This window comes from Opisthocomus hoazin, chromosome 21 (assembly GCF_030867145.1).
Source record: "Opisthocomus hoazin isolate bOpiHoa1 chromosome 21, bOpiHoa1.hap1, whole genome shotgun sequence".
NCBI lineage: Eukaryota > Metazoa > Chordata > Aves > Opisthocomiformes > Opisthocomidae > Opisthocomus > Opisthocomus hoazin.
This window is the reverse complement of record NC_134434.1, coordinates 3,786,208-3,805,358: the sequence shown is the minus strand read 5'-3', so window position 1 is coordinate 3,805,358 and position 19,151 is coordinate 3,786,208. Positions and strand designations below refer to the sequence as shown.

At 43.0% G+C, this 19,151-nt stretch overlaps 1 protein-coding gene across 1 annotated transcript; it reads left to right on the top strand.

Moving 5' to 3' along the window:
• Nucleotides 1–803: 803 nt before the first annotated feature.
• Nucleotides 804–18,946, top strand: LOC104330252 (myosin-1B). Its single transcript, XM_075441123.1, has 38 exons — nt 804–1,022; nt 1,112–1,255; nt 1,349–1,505; nt 3,503–3,530; nt 3,629–3,746; nt 3,826–3,918; nt 4,032–4,095; nt 4,178–4,276; nt 4,382–4,485; nt 4,570–4,708; nt 6,043–6,161; nt 6,254–6,403; nt 7,012–7,182; nt 7,428–7,734; nt 8,095–8,165; nt 9,444–9,531; nt 9,627–9,744; nt 10,469–10,592; nt 10,678–10,814; nt 10,915–11,170; nt 12,147–12,389; nt 12,495–12,671; nt 12,758–12,903; nt 12,991–13,081; nt 13,170–13,559; nt 13,682–13,808; nt 14,047–14,165; nt 14,460–14,656; nt 15,058–15,241; nt 15,328–15,493; nt 15,665–15,789; nt 16,057–16,365; nt 16,513–16,716; nt 17,376–17,501; nt 17,595–17,765; nt 17,852–17,956; nt 18,189–18,284; nt 18,794–18,946. The coding sequence occupies exons 1-38, from the start codon at nt 819–821 to the stop codon at nt 18,944–18,946; spliced, it is 5,820 nt and encodes a 1,939-aa protein (XP_075297238.1). The 5' UTR covers nt 804–818.
• Nucleotides 18,947–19,151: the final 205 nt, after the last annotated feature.

The following is a 19,151-nucleotide window of genomic DNA, read 5'->3' as shown; positions in this document are numbered from 1 at the left end:
GCTCTCTAAACCAGCAAATTTCCTTTCATAACTGGGTTGGACACATTTGTGTAGTACCTGCTGGGAAATAGTTGACCTCTTACTACACAGAACTATTGACAGGAGATTGCCGGCAAAGAGAAATCCAGGAAAGACAAGAGGAATGAACAGCACATATATAGTTCAGATTTTGTCAAGTCCCTCTGAGTGTTTTTTATTGAAAAGTTTCCCTGCTTTCATGTAAGTCAATCTTAAAGGACTGGCTTCAACTGGAAAAAGCAGAATAACCGGAGAAGATAAAATTCTGATTTCTAACTGAGGAAAAAGCTTTGCACAGACAATTCACACCTGTGTTTCTGCTTCACTTTTTTTTTTTTTTGTTGCTCCATCTTATAGTCGATAGAAATTAGTGGTCTAAAATGTGCAAGAGAGAAAGGACATGTACATGTGGGCTTTCATAATTTTGATAAGATTACTTCCCTTGGTATTTCTGCTGCTGCATATAGAAAGTCTTTATGTTGTGCCAGTTAATCCAATTTTTCTGTATAACCTACTGAAACGTGACTAAATTTAAAGAATTGAACCTGTAAACTGGAGAAAGGGAAAAAAAGTTAAAATAGTCTAAATTAAAGACAGCTGTCTTCTTCAGGATCTAAATAAACTGAAGGACATCAGGGGAGAAGAGCAGGTAAGACAGAGAGAGAGACCAGAAGAATAGGTAGAGCAGAACACTACAGACAGTCATGTGTGTGGTACAAAGGCATTTCTTCCTGTACTCAGCACTGTAGTGTCTCTCTCCACTTCAGCCTGTGCTGTGCTGCACTCAATAAACTGCAGCCATGTCGTCAGACGCTGAGATGGCCATCTTTGGGGAGGCAGCTCCTTACCTCCGAAAGTCAGAAAAGGAGAGAATCGAGGCCCAGAACAAGCCTTTTGATGCCAAGACATCCGTCTTTGTGGCCCATCCTAAGGAATCCTATGTGAAAGGGACAATCCAAAGCAAAGAATCAGGGAAGGTCACTGTCAAGACTGAAGCTGGAGAGGTGAGAAAAATGCAAGATTTACGAACAGCATTTAATTCCCACTCTGAGTTCTCAGCTGACCTACATGGATCTCCTTCTTCCTCTGACAGACCCTGACTGTGAAGGAAGATCAAATCTTCTCCATGAATCCTCCCAAGTATGATAAAATCGAGGACATGGCCATGATGACCCACCTCCATGAACCCGCTGTGCTGTACAACCTCAAAGAGCGTTACGCAGCCTGGATGATCTACGTAAGTGCCAGCCGCAGTCTTCCTTTGGGTAGCTAGGAGGAACTGCTCTTCCAGGCTAAGTGGAAGCCAACATGCTGTCTCCCTTCCTTGCAGACCTACTCGGGTCTCTTCTGCGTCACTGTCAACCCCTACAAGTGGCTGCCGGTGTACAACCCGGAGGTGGTGTTGGCCTACCGAGGCAAGAAGCGCCAGGAGGCCCCTCCACACATCTTCTCCATCTCTGACAATGCCTATCAGTTCATGCTAACTGGTGAGTGGTTCTCAGAGTGATTCCATCAAAAAAACTTTTTAACAGTAATCACAGAGTGTCCCTGATAAATATGCTGATTTTTTCTTGACACATCATTAGAATTTCATTTCAGTCATAGCATTAATCACCGTTAATTTAAAGAGCATTTTTTCATGTCAGCTTTTCTAAAAAGGAAATATATAACCACAGATATTTAGTGCGTTGGGAAAAACAAGGAGCCAAACGGACTAGGTGGAGCAAGGAATATAATTATGACTGTAATGAAATAATGAAAGTGATCAGAATATGAAATCCATATGTCATGAAAATTCCATCTATCTATGAAGTTAATTCACCAAATGGCTACAGGAAATTTCAAGATCACATATATTCAGATGTGTCTTCATAAAATCATGACATGAACAAATGAAATAGAATTACATATTGCTGCTAGTTTTGCTTCTACCTTTTCATTCCTTTCTTTCTCTGTGCTATTGAGTTCAGAACTGTTACCCCTATGCTCAGGGTTTCTTTGTTGTGGGTCCTTATTCTCCCTTTCTCTACTGCTCTAAATTCAGTCAGTGTAGCAGAAAATTAAGAAAACAAAACCAGAAACAATTTACTGTACAAAGGAGAAAAAAAGACCATAAAGTGCAGTGGGGAAGAAGCATATGGTCCTTCATATGGTCTTCAATGTTCATGGAAAATCATTGCAGAATCATAGAATCATAGAGTCATAGAATGTTTTGGGCTGGAAGAGATCTTTAAATATCATGTAGTCTTCCCTCCGGTGTTGGGAGGTACATCTTCCACTAGATTAGGTTGCTCATAGCTCTGTCCAACCTTATCTGGAGCACTTCCAATGACAGGGCATCCACAGTTTCTCTGGGCAACGTGTTCCAGTGGCTCACCATCCTCATCATAAAACATTTCTTCTTTATGTACAATTTAAATCTACCCTTTTTCAGTTTAAAATTTTTCCCCATGTCCTGTCACCACAGGCCCTGGTAAAAAGTCTGTCTTTCTTATAAGCCCTCTGTAAGTATTGAAAGGCTGAAATAACGTGTCCCTGGAGCCTTCTCTTCTCCAGGCTGAACAACCTCAACTGTCTCAGCCTTTCTTCACAGGAGAGGTGTTACAGACCTTAGAGCATTTTCATGGCCCTCCTCTGGACGTGTTTTAACAGGTCCATGTCTTCCTTTCACTGAAGACCTCAGAGCTGGAGGGAGTATTCCAAGTGAGATCTCACAAGAGTGGAGCAGAGGGGCAGAATAACCTACCTTGCCCTGTTGGCTACGCATCTTTTCATGCAGCCCAGGATCTGATTGGCTTTCTGGGCTGCAAGTACACATTACCAGCTCGTATCCAATTTTACCTCCACCAATGCCCCAAAATCCTTCTCTGCAGGGCTGCTCTAAAGCCAGTCATACCCCAGTCTGGACTGATATTGGGGATTGCCCCAAATCATGTGTACAACTTTGCACTTGGCCTTGTTGAACTTCATCACATTCACATGGACCCACTCTTCAAGCCTACCAAGGTCCGTCTGGATGGCATCCCTTCCCACTGGTGTATTAGCTACACCACTCAGCTTGGTGTCATCTGCAAATTTGTTGCACTCAACCCCATTATGTATGTCAGTAATGGAGGTATTAAACAGTATTGGCCTCAGTATAAACCCTTGAGGGACACTACTCGTTAACCATGTGGACATTGAACTTTGACTGTAACTCTTTGCATGTAGCCAGCCAACCAATTCCCTATCCATCTAACATGCCACCCATCAAATCCATATCTCTCTAACATAGAGGCAAGAGTGTGGTGGTTATGCTTAGAGTTAAGCATGTGGTGCAAACTGCTTTGCAAGGAATTGCAATTGAAAACAAAAATTATTAGGAGTAAACAAAGGAAAAAAAAAGCAGATTTTTTTTCTTGTCATAACATATTTACTGCACGAATTTTCAGTCTTTCTGTGTTCTTCATTATACAAAGTCTATTTGTTTCTGCCTCTTTCACAGATCGCGAGAACCAGTCGATCCTCATCACGTACGTACATTCCCAGCCTAGGTCCCTGTGGGGCTGCCGGGTGCCAGGAGACCTCCTGCCTGACCACACGCTCTCTGCTTCTCTCTTTGGTTTGACAGCGGAGAATCCGGTGCAGGGAAGACTGTGAACACAAAGCGTGTCATCCAGTACTTTGCAACAATTGCAGCCAGTGGGGACAAGAAGAAGGAAGAGCAGCAGCCAGCAGGCAAAATGCAGGTGAGGTCCTACAGGTAGGAACATGCAACTGTCCTGTTTATTTACGAGCTATATCACGACAAGAAGATTTCTATTTTAGGGGACACTGGAGGATCAAATCATCAGTGCCAACCCACTGCTGGAGGCTTTTGGTAATGCCAAGACCGTGAGGAACGACAACTCCTCACGCTTTGTAAGTCGTTGCCTGGGACAAAATCACTTTTTTGGTATCAGCACACTGACTCAAATATTCTTGCAGTCAGGATTGAGAAAATACATCTCGACTGACTTTTCTGCTTCTTTCAGGGTAAATTCATCAGAATCCATTTTGGTGCCACGGGAAAACTGGCTTCTGCTGACATTGAAACATGTAAGTGACCCTCTTGGCCTGATCCCTTTCCTTCCAGCCTTCCTCAGTTCTCGTGCTAACTCTGTCTTTCTGTCCTCACCAGATCTGCTGGAGAAGTCCAGAGTCACTTTCCAGTTGAAGGCAGAAAGAAGCTACCACATATTTTACCAGATCATGTCCAACAAGAAACCAGAACTAATTGGTAGGAAAGATCACTAACTTCTCCAGACAAAGGTCACTGAACAACACTCAATTCCATCACGTGCCAATTATGTTTGATCTGTATGTGTTTTGTCCTGCTTTTCAGAGATGTTACTGATCACCACCAACCCGTATGACTATCACTATGTGAGTCAAGGTGAGATCACGGTTCCCAGCATTAACGACCAGGAAGAGCTGATGGCCACGGATGTAAGTAACGCACAGGACTTTTCTTGGTGGGCTCTGACCTTTAGCAGGCATGGTACGTACTTACACTAATGATACTTTTGTTAGAGCGCCATTGACATCCTGGGCTTCACTCCTGATGAGAAGACCGCCATTTACAAGCTGACGGGGGCTGTCATGCACTATGGCAACCTGAAGTTTAAGCAGAAGCAGCGTGAGGAACAGGCAGAGCCGGACGGCACAGAAGGTACCAGCACGATACACACCCAAGCACTGTATACACTGGAACACTCGCGAACACAGGCAGTAATTCACGGTCAGAACCATTGGCTCAGGCTGCGCATGCCCCCAGACATCGTAAAAGTGCTAATAATGCAGGTTTTTCTGGAGTTGCTTTTTAGTGTGTGTGGTTTGGGTTTTTTTTAGGAAAGTGAAGACATAGATGAGAAAAACCACAAGGAATATAGTAGCAATGACTCTGATAATGATGAATAGTAATAGCAAAATTGGCTACAAAAGGTAGCTGTAACTTTACTTAAGTGATGGTATTTTGCTGATCAAATCTTTGAAACATTGGGAGCAGTGTACGTAACACTGATTCAACTGAAATCAGTTCTGTTACACAAACATGGTAATCCTGAGGATTACTCTGAACCTATGAACATATTGTTCAGTGTGGCAAAGTCATCTTATATTTTGCTAGGATTTTTTTGCTCATAAAGCTGGGAGAGGACTGTGGCAATTCATCTTCTCCACCTCCTATGGACTCCACTTGTTTCACAATCTTTCTTTCTATATGTGCTTTTGAAAACATTGATGAAGACATGCAATCTATTCCAGTACTTCACTATCCCTACTCATTGGAAATTTTTCCCCAATTTCTTTCATAAATATCTCTTCAACCAGTTTCAGTCTGTCAGATCATGTCAAATATTCATCCAGAAATCTGTTATACCTTTATGTCATGATGTCATATGAATTATATAAGCACTTTTGAACAAACTATTTTGCATACTGTGCCTGCTGGCAGAGTCTGAATTCATTAGTAAAAGCAACAACAGCAGGTGAAGGGCCAAACTTTTTGTTTGAGGATGCACTTTTAAAAGGAGCTCTTCATCTCATACTTTCAGCTTTAGATTCGTAAAGGCATAAATGATACTTTTGCATTGTGCTCTCTTGAACATCATGTCTTTAAAGTTATCTGACCACAAGTCACTTAAACAAACTGCACTGCATTTGCTGCTCAGAGGATCTGTTATTGTCTGCAACCTGATCATCATCCTAGGTTTATCTTTCCTTTTTATTTTTAAGCATTTATTATTGAGAAATGTGCCTACTTAAATGTCTCCAAACTGATTTTTCATTCAAAATTCAACATCAGCTAAGAATAGGTGAAGCAAAAATACTATAAATGCTCTGTAATTACTGGAGAATGTTCCTAGTTTGGAAGATGATGTAGAAAACAATTACTTATTTATCTTAACTAATCTTTTTATCTTTACTAGCCTTGCCTTTTAATACTTGTTTTAAACTAACACTAATGTCTGCTGGTACCTTAAGAAGCGATTTCTCGGTCTTTAGTTGCTGACAAGGCTGCCTACCTGATGGGTCTGAACTCAGCTGACCTGCTTAAGGCCCTCTGCTACCCCCGAGTCAAGGTTGGGAATGAATACGTGACCAAGGGTCAAACCGTGCAGCAGGTAACTACAATCCCTGTTTTGTTGACAAATCCACTGGACTTTCTCTTTTGCTCTGCGTAATAACTACAAGCTTTCTGTTTTTTTAATTTTAGGTATACAATGCAGTAGGTGCATTGGCAAAGGCTGTGTTTGAGAAGATGTTCTTGTGGATGGTTATTCGCATCAACCAACAGCTGGATACCAAGCAACCCAGACAGTACTTCATTGGCGTCCTGGACATTGCTGGCTTTGAGATATTTGATGTAAGAACAGCACTTTATTACCATGCTTTTCAAAGTAACTCTATGGAGTGCCAATGCACAGAAGAAGGAATGATGCCTTTTTTTTTTCAGAAATTATTTAATCCTCTCAGCTTGCAGCTAAAGCATCATGAGTCACAAAGGTTTTTAACTGGGAACATAATTCTGTGTTGCACATATACAAATGGAAATCCATAAATGCAGTTTTTTGACTGATTACAAACAGTAGACTAGCAAGGAACTTGATACCTAGTGCAGAGACACCAGTTCTACAGACACATTTTGTGCTTAGAAGTCTGGGGAAATGCTTTGATAACAGTCTTTGGAAATGTTGGATAAACTGTTGTGCTGTGGTCTCTCCCATAACTTAATTAGCCCAGTCTAGTAGACACCAAAACTGACAAGTCTGAAATACTGAAATGGCCTAAGCTTGTAGGGGTCATAAACATATGGATAGTGCTTAGCTTAAGAAGACAGACACGCTGACAGAAGTTCCATACTCCTGGCTGAGCAGAGAACCTCCTGTAACTTGCTAAAAAAAGCCAGCACTGTTCTTTATCCCTAGCTTTCTAAATTTACATTGATAGTAATCTCTATTTGTGATTGTGCAGTTCAACAGCCTGGAGCAGCTGTGCATCAACTTCACCAACGAGAAACTGCAACAGTTCTTCAACCACCACATGTTCGTGCTGGAGCAGGAGGAGTACAAGAAGGAAGGAATTGAATGGGAGTTCATTGACTTTGGGATGGACCTGGCTGCCTGCATTGAGCTCATTGAGAAGGTATTTGTGTAATTCATAATGTCCAATATTTTCAGAAATGCAGTAATTTTATGTATATTTGTAGATGTAGCTTGAAAGTGTAAATGTGATATTGTTAATACATAAGTATAGGTTATTTTACAATTTGCACTACTGAGAGAAGAACCATCCCTGAGAACACTAATATTGTCCCAGTCAGGAAGCTATTTTTTTTCCATGATTCTTTCTGCCTTCTCACCTCTTCCTTGTTCTTCTGCTTCTCCTAGCCCATGGGCATCTTCTCCATTCTGGAAGAGGAGTGCATGTTCCCCAAGGCAACTGACACCTCTTTCAAGAACAAGCTCTATGACCAGCATCTGGGCAAGTCCAACAACTTCCAGAAGCCCAAGCCTGCCAAAGGCAAGGCTGAGGCCCACTTCTCCCTGGTGCACTATGCTGGCACAGTGGACTACAACATCTCTGGCTGGCTTGACAAGAACAAGGACCCCCTGAATGAAACTGTTGTGGGGCTGTACCAGAAATCATCAATGAAGACACTGGCCTTACTCTTTGCCTCTGTTGGAGGAGAGGCAGGTCAGTTCTGTGAAATTCATATTTTCATTTTTATTTAATTACTCTACGAGAACCATGAATATCAGCTAGAGTGTTCTAAAGAAACTGCATGTTGTGCAGAGTCTCCTATGCATTGAATTTCCTAATAAAGGAAAAGATCAAATATATTTCAGGCCTTCCACTCAGCCATGATAAATCCCCTGGATTATCACACAGCTTTGGTCCTGTGTTCCTTTAGAGTGAGTGTTGACTCTGTTTCCTGTTGCACCCTAAGTTCCTTACTTAGTATGACTGATACGTACGAACAAACTTCTTGCAGTCTCGTAGAAAAATAATTTACAAGTCAAAGTTGTAAAACTGTCTTTGTTTGATGTTCTTCAGAGAGTGGTGGTGGCAAGAAGGGAGGCAAGAAGAAGGGTTCTTCTTTCCAGACTGTCTCAGCTCTTTTTAGGGTAAGTACAGAAGACATTCTGTCTATTTTTGCCTCTGTTTTTTAGCTGAAGATTGTGAAACCACACACTAACCCCAGCAAGGCCATTCTACTGCACCTATTAACATTTTTCTGCATGAAGATCATGTCTTCAGTTATTCATAAAACAGCTGACTGCAAGTCAGCGGAGGCCAGCTGAAGAAGATACATCTTGATCTAGCCTTTCTTCGAATGCTGGAGAAAGTACTTCAGTCAGGCTACAGTATCATTTACTCATGAGTACACCAGTTTGAAGGATCAAGATCTTCCCTCTCTCCCTCTGACTTGGGAGGACAATGGTGCATCTCGCTACCTGCCTCAGGGAATCTCAAGTCTGGATTGGCACATACAAATGTATGTGCATTTGCACATGACAACACATAACACAATACATAACACGTAACTGTTGGCACATGATTATACATATGAAGACAACGCAACAGGGAAATGCCAAGGCCAGTTACTGTTCCACCAATGGATAGAGCTTAAGGCAGAGGGAAACCTCTTGTTTCAACATCTGTGGCATCTAGCCACTGTCTGGCATCTTGAACAATATTTCACACTGGGAAATAGGTATTTGTCTGAGCAGCTTTGCTCCTGCTCTAAATCAGGGTTAAACTGAGAACTGTTAGGACATAACCAGTAACAGTGATTGCTAAAATCAAAGGTAGTTAATGGGTTTGCTTTTAAAAAACTTCCAGAAAGAGGTACCTGTAAGACCTAACACTCATGCCTTTTCTCTAGTTGTGACCCCCATTCTCACTGAACAAAGAGTCTTTCTTGTCTTACCCTGCTCAACCTTTGTCAATTGTATCTTCACAAGTAGCACCTAATGCCATTAAGCTTTGCTCTCCTAGCCTTCTCTGCAAACCTGGTCCTTGCCCCTCTCCCCCTTTGTCCTGTTTTTGGTTTTGATTCTGTTTCCATGAACTGTCAATGTCTTCCATAGAGTGAGAATTTGGCAATTGCAAAGAATGATCTTTCACTCAAAATTATGCATTTTGCCATGAACTTCCGGTCACCATCCTCCATAGGTATCCTGTTTGAGTGGATATATCCCTCAGTCTTGTGAAAACACATTACACAGTTCAGCAAATATCTTTCATGCTCAAGACTGAAAGACAGAAGAAAACTCAAATTAAGATGGCTGTAGGTTGCAATAATAAATCCATTATTGCTTTCCTAAACTTTTCTCACATCTAAGAGTATAACTGCAGAGGTACCATTTGTTAATGAAAAATCTTTGCTCATGAACCCCCAGGAGAACCTAAACAAGCTGATGACCAATCTAAGGAGCACTCACCCTCATTTTGTGCGCTGTATAATCCCCAATGAAACAAAAACACCTGGTAAGAACCTCAAGTAGAGAGAAATCATAGTGTGATGCAGCCATTATTCTCTATGCTTTATCATGAACTATCAAATAATTGTCTTATTTGCTTAGGTGCCATGGAGCACGAACTGGTCCTTCACCAGCTGCGCTGTAACGGTGTGCTGGAAGGGATCAGAATTTGCAGGAAGGGATTTCCCAGCAGAATCCTCTATGCAGACTTCAAACAGAGGTCAGTTTCCTTTCTGTTTTCCATTCTGTCTTTGCTGTATAAGTTGTGCATCTTTACTATTTTAACATTTGTAGTTAATTTTTAATGCCAACTCTATCTGGTTATAACTGAAAGAAGGGGGAAATGCTGGACTGTATAATCAAAGGTAACATTTATGGATAGCAAAAGAGAAATTGTCAAGAGATAAAGAGATAAGTCAGGTGGGTGACCTCACTGATTGCTGTTCATCACACAGCTGAACTTTGCCACTGTCCCTGAATACGGAAGCACAATAGAGCTACACAAGCCAGTGATTACAAGATTAAAAAAATGCAGATTGAGGTATGGCTACAACACAGTCTTAGACAAAAACTACAAACTAAGATAGACTGCTTTGGACATTGTATCAGCTACAAGGTTCAGAAGAAGATGCTTTCTTCCTATACACATAGTGGCAATGTTCTTCTCTAACAATTTTCTAAAGCATAGTGGAAGTGAAAAAGGTATTGGACTGAAATGGCTGGAAATCCTATTTTCGTCTACGACTGGTCACCTAAAGACAGTTAAAGTTTTGTTTAGTGTTGTTATCAGATTAGGACTTCATTATAACTGCATCTCTAAACAAGGGACGGAATTCCAACATCCTCAAGCCTCACTCAGCTGCAAAGACTGCCTTTAATTTCAATAAATAATATAACCTTGTGACTTGAGATTACCTTCATTCCTGTTTCCTCTCATTCCACAGATACAAGGTGCTTAATGCCAGTGCTATCCCAGAGGGACAGTTCATTGATAGCAAGAAGGCTTCCGAGAAGCTTCTTGGGTCAATCGATGTGGACCACACCCAGTACAAATTTGGTCACACCAAGGTACAGATCCTCTTTGACTCACTCACTGCATGTCTGTGCTCTGCTCTACCTGGCAGTGATGTGCTGCAACATTCCCTTTCTCAAGGTGTTCTTCAAAGCTGGGCTGCTGGGACTCCTGGAGGAGATGAGGGATGAGAAGCTGGCACAGCTCATCACTCGCACACAGGCCAGGTGCAGGGGCTTCCTGATGAGAGTGGAGTACCAGAGAATGGTGGAGAGGAGGTAGGCATCCCTCATCCTCAGTGAAAGTTATTGTGCTTGAGGAAAGTGTTGGCACTCATCATATTGAAAATATTCAATGCACATTTTACTTATTCTTCAGGGAGTCCATCTTCTGCATCCAGTACAATGTTCGGTCCTTCATGAATGTCAAGCACTGGCCCTGGATGAAGCTGTTCTTCAAGATCAAGCCCTTGCTGAAGAGTGCAGAATCTGAGAAGGAGATGGCCAACATGAAGGAGGAGTTTGAGAAAACTAAGGAAGAACTTGCGAAGTCTGAGGCCAAGAGGAAGGAGCTGGAGGAGAAAATGGTTTCTTTGCTTCAGGAGAAAAACGATTTGCAGCTCCAAGTGCAGGCTGTAAGTATTATTAGTATCTTTCTTCCAGGGGAAAATAAGTAAGGTTTAAATCCTCTCCTATAGTACTGAACTCTCACACTGCACACTAAATTGCCTTAGAAGATATTTTAATCTGAATCATGGAAGGTAAAATACAGATCTCTCAGTGCCAGCATTATAATATGAGGATCTAACTTGGGAATGGCTTTTAAGTCTTAATGCCTACAGATGTGTATGTTTCTTCATGCAAGTTCACAATATAAGGTCCAACTGTAGTCACGAAACACTTGTTGTATACTGTTAACAGTGTCTGGAGATCAATTCAGTTGACTACTTACTCTGGTTTTAATCAGTTGCCTAAACAAAAAAACCTTATGTAATTTCTTATGATACATGGTATCTTACCTGTCCTCCTGCAGCTATTGTTCCAGGAAGACACAAATACCCTCTACATTCTAACTGTCAGCCCTACATGTGTCTCCAATGTCCTTTGGAAGATCAAAAAGATTTGGCAACTTTTATACAACACTCTTGTGTTTTCCTGTGTCTGCTTCATAGCTTCAGAATAAAGTCAGGTTCAAATAGAAACCACCATTTGTATCTAATTACATAATAATTTATCTGGAACAAAGCAGATTAATTCTAAGTTGATCTTAGCAAGAAAAGCTTTTACGGAGAAAAAACAAAAAGTTCTGTGCATAATTATACTCAATTATTAACTTCCAGTGAAAGTAATCAAAATCCTTAGTAAAAATGTATTTTTAGATATTGAGACATCTTATGTTTAAATAGAGCAAGAGTCAATGCTTCATAAGAGAAAAAAATCAAGTAGAATAAAAACGTACTCTGATTTAAAAGTGGCTGTGCAAAAATCATTTCCTACAAGATAATAAAAAATAATAATTCTGTGGGGTTTTTTATCAGCAGGAAATACCCTTTTTCTAGTCAACTTTTGTAGAATTTGACATTAGCAAACAGAGCTATGTTTCTCTAACAGGAAGCTGATGCTTTAGCTGATGCTGAGGAAAGGTGTGACCAGCTCATCAAAACCAAAATCCAGCTGGAAGCCAAAATTAAAGAGGTGACTGAAAGGGCTGAGGATGAGGAGGAAATTAATGCTGAGCTGACGGCCAAGAAGAGGAAACTGGAGGATGAATGTTCAGAGCTCAAGAAAGATATTGATGATCTTGAGTTAACACTGGCCAAGGTTGAGAAGGAAAAACATGCCACTGAAAATAAGGTATAAAGCAGAACTTGTCACTCAAACTCCAGAAAAGAGCACTGTGCTCTTAGAGGTCCTCTGTACCTACTTCCTTTACTGACACTTGCTCCCTTCTTCTCAAAGGTGAAAAACCTCACTGAGGAGATGGCAGCCCTGGACGAGAATATCGCCAAGCTGACAAAAGAGAAGAAAGCCCTCCAAGAGGCCCATCAGCAGACACTGGATGACCTGCAGGCAGAAGAGGACAAAGTCAACACGCTGACCAAAGCCAAGACCAAGCTGGAGCAGCAAGTGGATGATGTAAGCACATAGGCATGCAGCAAAAGCAGGAGGAGGTATGGAGTTAGTCCTGACCGGTGCAGCACTGATGATCTTGTTCGTTGTAGCTGGAAGGGTCCCTGGAGCAAGAGAAGAAACTGCGCATGGACCTTGAGAGAGCTAAGAGGAAGCTGGAAGGAGACCTGAAGCTGGCCCATGACAGCATAATGGATTTGGAGAATGATAAGCAGCAGCTGGATGAGAAACTGAAGAAGTAAGTGTGGCTGTGGGGCACCTGAGTGCTGGGCTGGTGCACTTGACTTTTTTCTTTGAACTGTAACGTGGTTTGCTTTACCCAAAGGAAAGACTTTGAAATCAGCCAAATCCAGAGTAAAATCGAGGATGAGCAAGCCCTGGGCATGCAATTACAGAAGAAGATCAAGGAGCTGCAGGCAAGGCTCTATTGCTTCCCTTGTGCTTTTCAGAAAGCCATCAGGTAGGAGGAGGGCATGGTTGTGAAGGGTCCCTGATGTTCCCCAGGCTCGTATTGAGGAACTGGAGGAGGAAATTGAGGCAGAGCGAACCTCTCGCGCAAAAGCAGAGAAGCATCGGGCTGACCTCTCCAGGGAGCTAGAAGAGATCAGCGAGCGCCTGGAAGAGGCAGGAGGGGCTACTGCAGCTCAGATTGATATGAACAAGAAGCGTGAGGCAGAATTTCAGAAGATGCGCCGTGACCTCGAAGAGGCCACGCTGCAGCACGAAGCCACGGCTGCTGCCCTGCGGAAGAAGCATGCGGACAGCACAGCTGAGCTTGGGGAGCAGATCGACAGCCTGCAACGAGTGAAGCAGAAGCTGGAGAAGGAGAAGAGTGAGCTGAAGATGGAGATTGATGACTTGGCCAGTAACATGGATTCTGTCTCCAAAGCCAAGGTACTGAAATGACTTACAGGTATTTCTGCCTCAATAGAATTCTGTACAATGCAACTTCTTGCATCTGCTGCTGTTAAGAGTGTGAATGGTTAATCCCTCCCCTTCTGTATATTGATACACAGGCAAATCTGGAGAAAATGTGTCGCGCTCTGGAAGACCAGCTAAGTGAGATTAAGACAAAAGAAGAGGAGCACCAGCGCATGATCAATGATCTCAATGCTCAAAGAGCTCGTTTGCAGACAGAAGCAGGTAAGACATACACATCTATGATGTGCAAATGAAAAATGTCAGAGAGGTGTTGCAGAAATGACCCTTCTGGGCACATGGTCTGTCCAATATGCTTTGTCTCCCCTGTAATGAGCTATGCCATGAAATGGGATAATAAGCTTCTGCAAGGTCTGCTACCTATCCAGTTTTACATCCCCAAATCTCCACCATACTGTCAACACTGGCAATGAAAGGCTTGTGTATTTGCCAACCTTTCCAGGGGAATATTCACGCCAAGTGGAGGAGAAAGATGCTTTGGTTTCTCAGCTGTCAAGAGGCAAGCAGGCATTCACCCAACAGATTGAGGAACTCAAGAGGCACTTAGAAGAAGAGATAAAGGTGAGAAGGCTTTCCAAATGCTGTCTTATCCATCGAATAAATCCTGTCTGAAATCACAGAATCAACAAGAAGAGAGTTAGAAAAATAACCACTTAGGTAATGTAGTGCAGGTCTTCTTATATTAGCTTTCCTTCCTCTTTCCTACAGTCCATTCATTAATTCTTCTGCAGTGTGCCTGAACTTCTCATTCAGTATCTTGCCACCATAATTACAGCAGAATAATCCGGTGCCCATCAACATGGGAGATTTCCTGGGATATTTCCATCCATTGTCGCACTACTATTTTTCTCCCAGGCCAAGAGTGCCCTGGCCCACGCCTTGCAGTCTGCTCGCCATGACTGTGACTTGCTCCGGGAACAATATGAGGAGGAGCAGGAAGCCAAGGGGGAGCTGCAGCGTGCCCTGTCCAAGGCCAACAGCGAAGTGGCCCAGTGGAGAACAAAATACGAGACGGATGCTATTCACCGCACAGAGGAGCTAGAGGAAGCCAAGTATGTGAGGAGTGCAGGGAAGGTTAAAAGAGACTGAGAACAGAAAATTGAGGCCACCTTGATATTGCCAGGAAGACACTAATGTTTGCTTTGGGGCGGGGTGGCAGAAAGAGCAGAAATATAACCGAGAACAGGTATTCATTGGGGAGACATGGAAGTAGCAAAACTCTTGAGATGGAGAGCAACACAGAGATGCTAGTGTGAACAGCAGTGATGAGCAGAGAAAGAATTGCTGTACACCAGGATTCAGACATAAAAATACAGCGGCTGGCTGGGAGAGGTCCTACACCTTTGTGTAAAAGAAGTTGACACACTACCAAGTGGCAAAGTGTGCTCCTGTGAAAAACAAACTGGCTGCACACCACAGGCTTAAACCATGAGCTGTGCTTATCTCCTCCCAGGAAGAAACTGGCACAGCGTCTGCAGGACGCAGAGGAACACGTCGAAGCTGTGAATGCCAAATGTGCCTCCCTGGAAAAGACAAAGCAGAGGCTGCAGAATGAAGTGGAGGACTTGATGATTGACGTGGAGAGATCCAACGCTGCCTGCGCAGCTCTGGATAAGAAGCAGAAGAACTTTGACAAGGTCTTTTGGGCTCTTCATGGGGGGTTCCTGGACAGAGCGTGCCCTCCTGATTGCCACATCCATACTCACACTACATTTCTCTTCAGATCCTGGCAGAGTGGAAGCAGAAGTATGAGGAAACGCAGGCTGAGCTGGAAGCCTCCCAGAAGGAGTCTCGCTCTCTCAGCACGGAGCTGTTTAAGATGAAGAATGCCTACGAGGAGTCCTTGGACCACCTGGAAACGCTGAAGCGTGAGAACAAGAACTTGCAGCGTAAGTCCCCGGCCCTCTGCTCCTGGCAGGGCTTTCTCACAAGCCTGTCTACTGAGCAATCCAAGTGGCTCTGTGCCTGCAGGTCTGCAAAGACGCCTGTCACCTTGGTGTGACAGGGCCCTTCCCATGTGGCTCTGTGCCTGACCATGCTGCTGGTCTTTGTTCCCACAGAGGAGATTTCTGACCTCACGGAGCAGATTGCTGAGGGAGGAAAGGCTATTCACGAGCTGGAGAAAGTCAAGAAGCAGATTGAGCAGGAGAAATCTGAACTCCAAGCCTCACTGGAAGAAGCTGAGGTACAGCCTTCTGTTCTTAGTTTTTTACATACAACACAGTTTAGCAAAATCCAACACCATTTCTTAAATTTTATGCACTGAGAATAAACTCCAGGCACAGGAAGGAGGGGTTATTGGACAACATTAAAGTCTTTGGATACACAGGAGTCTTTTTTTTTCCTTTCCTGCACTCTCAGACCTCATGTTGTACAACATTCTTCAAGAGAACAGTTCATGTAAAATTACTGACTTTGTTATTTATATAATTATCTGGTTGGTATTTTTTAGGCTTCCCTCGAACATGAAGAGGGGAAGATCCTGCGCCTGCAACTTGAGCTCAACCAGGTGAAGTCTGAGATTGACAGGAAGATAGCAGAGAAAGATGAGGAGATCGACCAGATGAAGAGAAACCACCTCAGAATTGTGGAGTCCATGCAGAGCACCCTGGACGCTGAGATCAGGAGCAGGAATGAAGCCCTGCGGCTGAAGAAGAAGATGGAGGGAGACTTGAATGAAATGGAGATCCAGCTGAGCCATGCCAACCGCGTGGCTGCAGAGGCACAGAAGAACCTGAGAAACACACAGGCGGTGCTCAAGGTATAGTAATACTAAACATGAGCTGACTTGTGTGTGACACAGCTAAAAATGTTCTTGTTCTACAATTCTATCAGTTCTATATTGATTTGAAAATGGGATAGGAAAGTAGGAAAGCACACCTCATGATCTATCTTGTCTCTTTTACAGGACACCCAGATACACTTGGATGATGCTCTCAGGACACAGGAGGACCTGAAGGAGCAGGTGGCTATGGTGGAACGCAGAGCAAACCTGTTGCAGGCTGAAGTGGAGGAGCTACGGGCAGCCCTGGAGCAGACAGAGCGCTCGAGGAAATTGGCTGAGCAGGAGCTTCTGGATGCAAGTGAGCGTGTGCAGCTTCTCCATACCCAGGTCAGTGTATAAATATATGTATATTTATACGTTTCATACCTTTGGTCCACACATGTAATATAACTGAAGACTTGCTGAACCGTAACAGTATTTGGTAAAATACATTGCAATTTTCATAGTATGCATAACAAATATTAACAGCGATTTTTCAGCTGCAGATATAATACAAGTTTCAACAGGCTACAGTGCAGACACCTTAAAAGTAATAAATTCAGAGAGATATGTGAGGTTCTCTATGATTACAATGAGTTGAACAGCTTTCACATTTACATTTGAGACTGCACAGTCAAATTTAGGTTGGTCATTAACAAAACACTAATACTGTCATTGACATCATTTACAATGCTCTTATATAGCACCATCTGAAATTTTTACTAGATTGAAAATCGTAAGGAAAGTTTATGTCTTTTTTTCTTTATAAGTCTGAATTTCTTTTCTGTTGACTGAGAAGCTGTAGGGAAAGACTTTATAGAAAATGTTCTTGAAATACTGAAGCACATCATTGCTGAGAAACAGCTACTGCAGCAGCTCCTTTAGAACAGAATCCCATGTGACTTGACGGCAAAATTTACATTTAAAAACAACATTTATGCAATGTTCTTGGTATGATATTGCAAGCTAACAAAAACCAAAATTGTGATGTTGATGCTCTTCAACAGAATACCAGCTTGATCAACACCAAGAAGAAGCTGGAAACAGATATCACCCAAATTCAGAGTGAAATGGAAGATACAATCCAGGAAGCTCGCAATGCTGAAGAGAAGGCCAAGAAGGCCATCACAGATGTGAGTCGGGGGCTCCTTTCACTGCTGATGGTGGATGTATTCTCCTCCAAAAAGTCTCCAGCTCCAAAATGGCTTTGACCTTTTGCTTTCCAGGCAGCCATGATGGCAGAAGAGCTGAAGAAGGAGCAGGACACCAGCGCCCACCTGGAGAGGATGAAGAAGAACCTGGACCAGACAGTGAAGGACCTGCAGCATCGTCTGGATGAGGCTGAGCAGCTGGCACTGAAGGGAGGCAAGAAGCAAATCCAGAAGCTGGAGGCCAGAGTGCGTAGGGCTTTTATTTGTGCATGAGAGAGCATGTCCATTGGAGTGATACCAGGCAAGCTCCAAAGATGGGCTTGTGATTGCAGGTGCGGGAGCTGGAAGGGGAGGTTGATGCTGAGCAGAAGCGCAGCGCTGAAGCCGTGAAGGGTGTGCGCAAGTACGAGCGGAGGGTGAAGGAGCTGACCTACCAGGTAACACAGGAGGGTTTGTGCTGACACACTCTTCTTCCAGCAAAATTTTGGAACACTGCCTTCCAGAGGGATTTCTTTCTGTACCTCAGTCAGTGACACAGTAAATAGAATTTTGACCTCTGTCCTTCTGGAAAGCAATGCTCCAAAAGCAATGTTACTTCCTCTGTTTCACATTTATGAATTTTAGAGAAAGAGGAAAACAAGGGTTTCTATTACTTGCTGTTCTCTGTAGTCTGAGGAAGACCGGAAGAATGTTCTTAGGCTCCAAGATCTAGTGGACAAGCTACAAATGAAAGTGAAGTCCTACAAGAGACAAGCTGAGGAGGCTGTAAGTACCACTCTGACTAAGGCCAGACTTCGTCCTGGTGGACATGGGATTTTGTGTTGGTGTTCTCTGCATAGTTTTTTGAAACCTTGACTGTTTTGATGTGTTTGATGCTACAAGACAATGGCGAGTGTACGAATAAGCATCGCAGGTTTGGGGAGGGAATATACTTTCCCAGCTCTATTTGGTTTCATTCTAAGCCTCACTACCCACCCCTCTTACTTCCTTCCTACCCTCCCCTAGGTGTCAGAAGCAGCTGCTAGTCTGTCTGTTCAGGACTCTGCTATAAGCTCTGCCTATACCATGCTGTGTGTAATATGGCCATGGCCTTTTTGACACTCAGACATTTTTTTCACTTCTGGCACACTTAATGCCCTGAGTAGCTTCTTACCTTGGTTTTGAACTTGCCCTGCTTGCTCAGCTGTGGCATTTAAATTTTTGTTTGCCCAGCTTTCAGATATTAAATGTCCACTTGCTGCCTGTTGTTTTCACAACTCCCTCTCCCCGCACAGGAGGAGCTGTCCAATGTCAACCTCTCCAAGTTCCGCAAGATCCAGCACGAGCTGGAGGAAGCCGAGGAGCGGGCTGACATTGCAGAGTCACAGGTCAACAAGCTCCGAGTGAAGAGCCGGGAGTTTCATAAGAAGATAGAAGAGGAGGAATGAGGATCCCAAGGCTAAAAAGTGACCTGAGGCATGCATAAAATGTAAATGTCTGTGTTGCTTTCTTCCATAATTATCATTTATTTCTAGATAATAAAGTTCGTAGAGACCTTTGCATATGAACAGGAATTAGCATGTTTTGTTTATTTATTCTAAAATTCAGTACTTCTGGAGTACATGTACACAGTTAATGGTCACACTTAGAAGT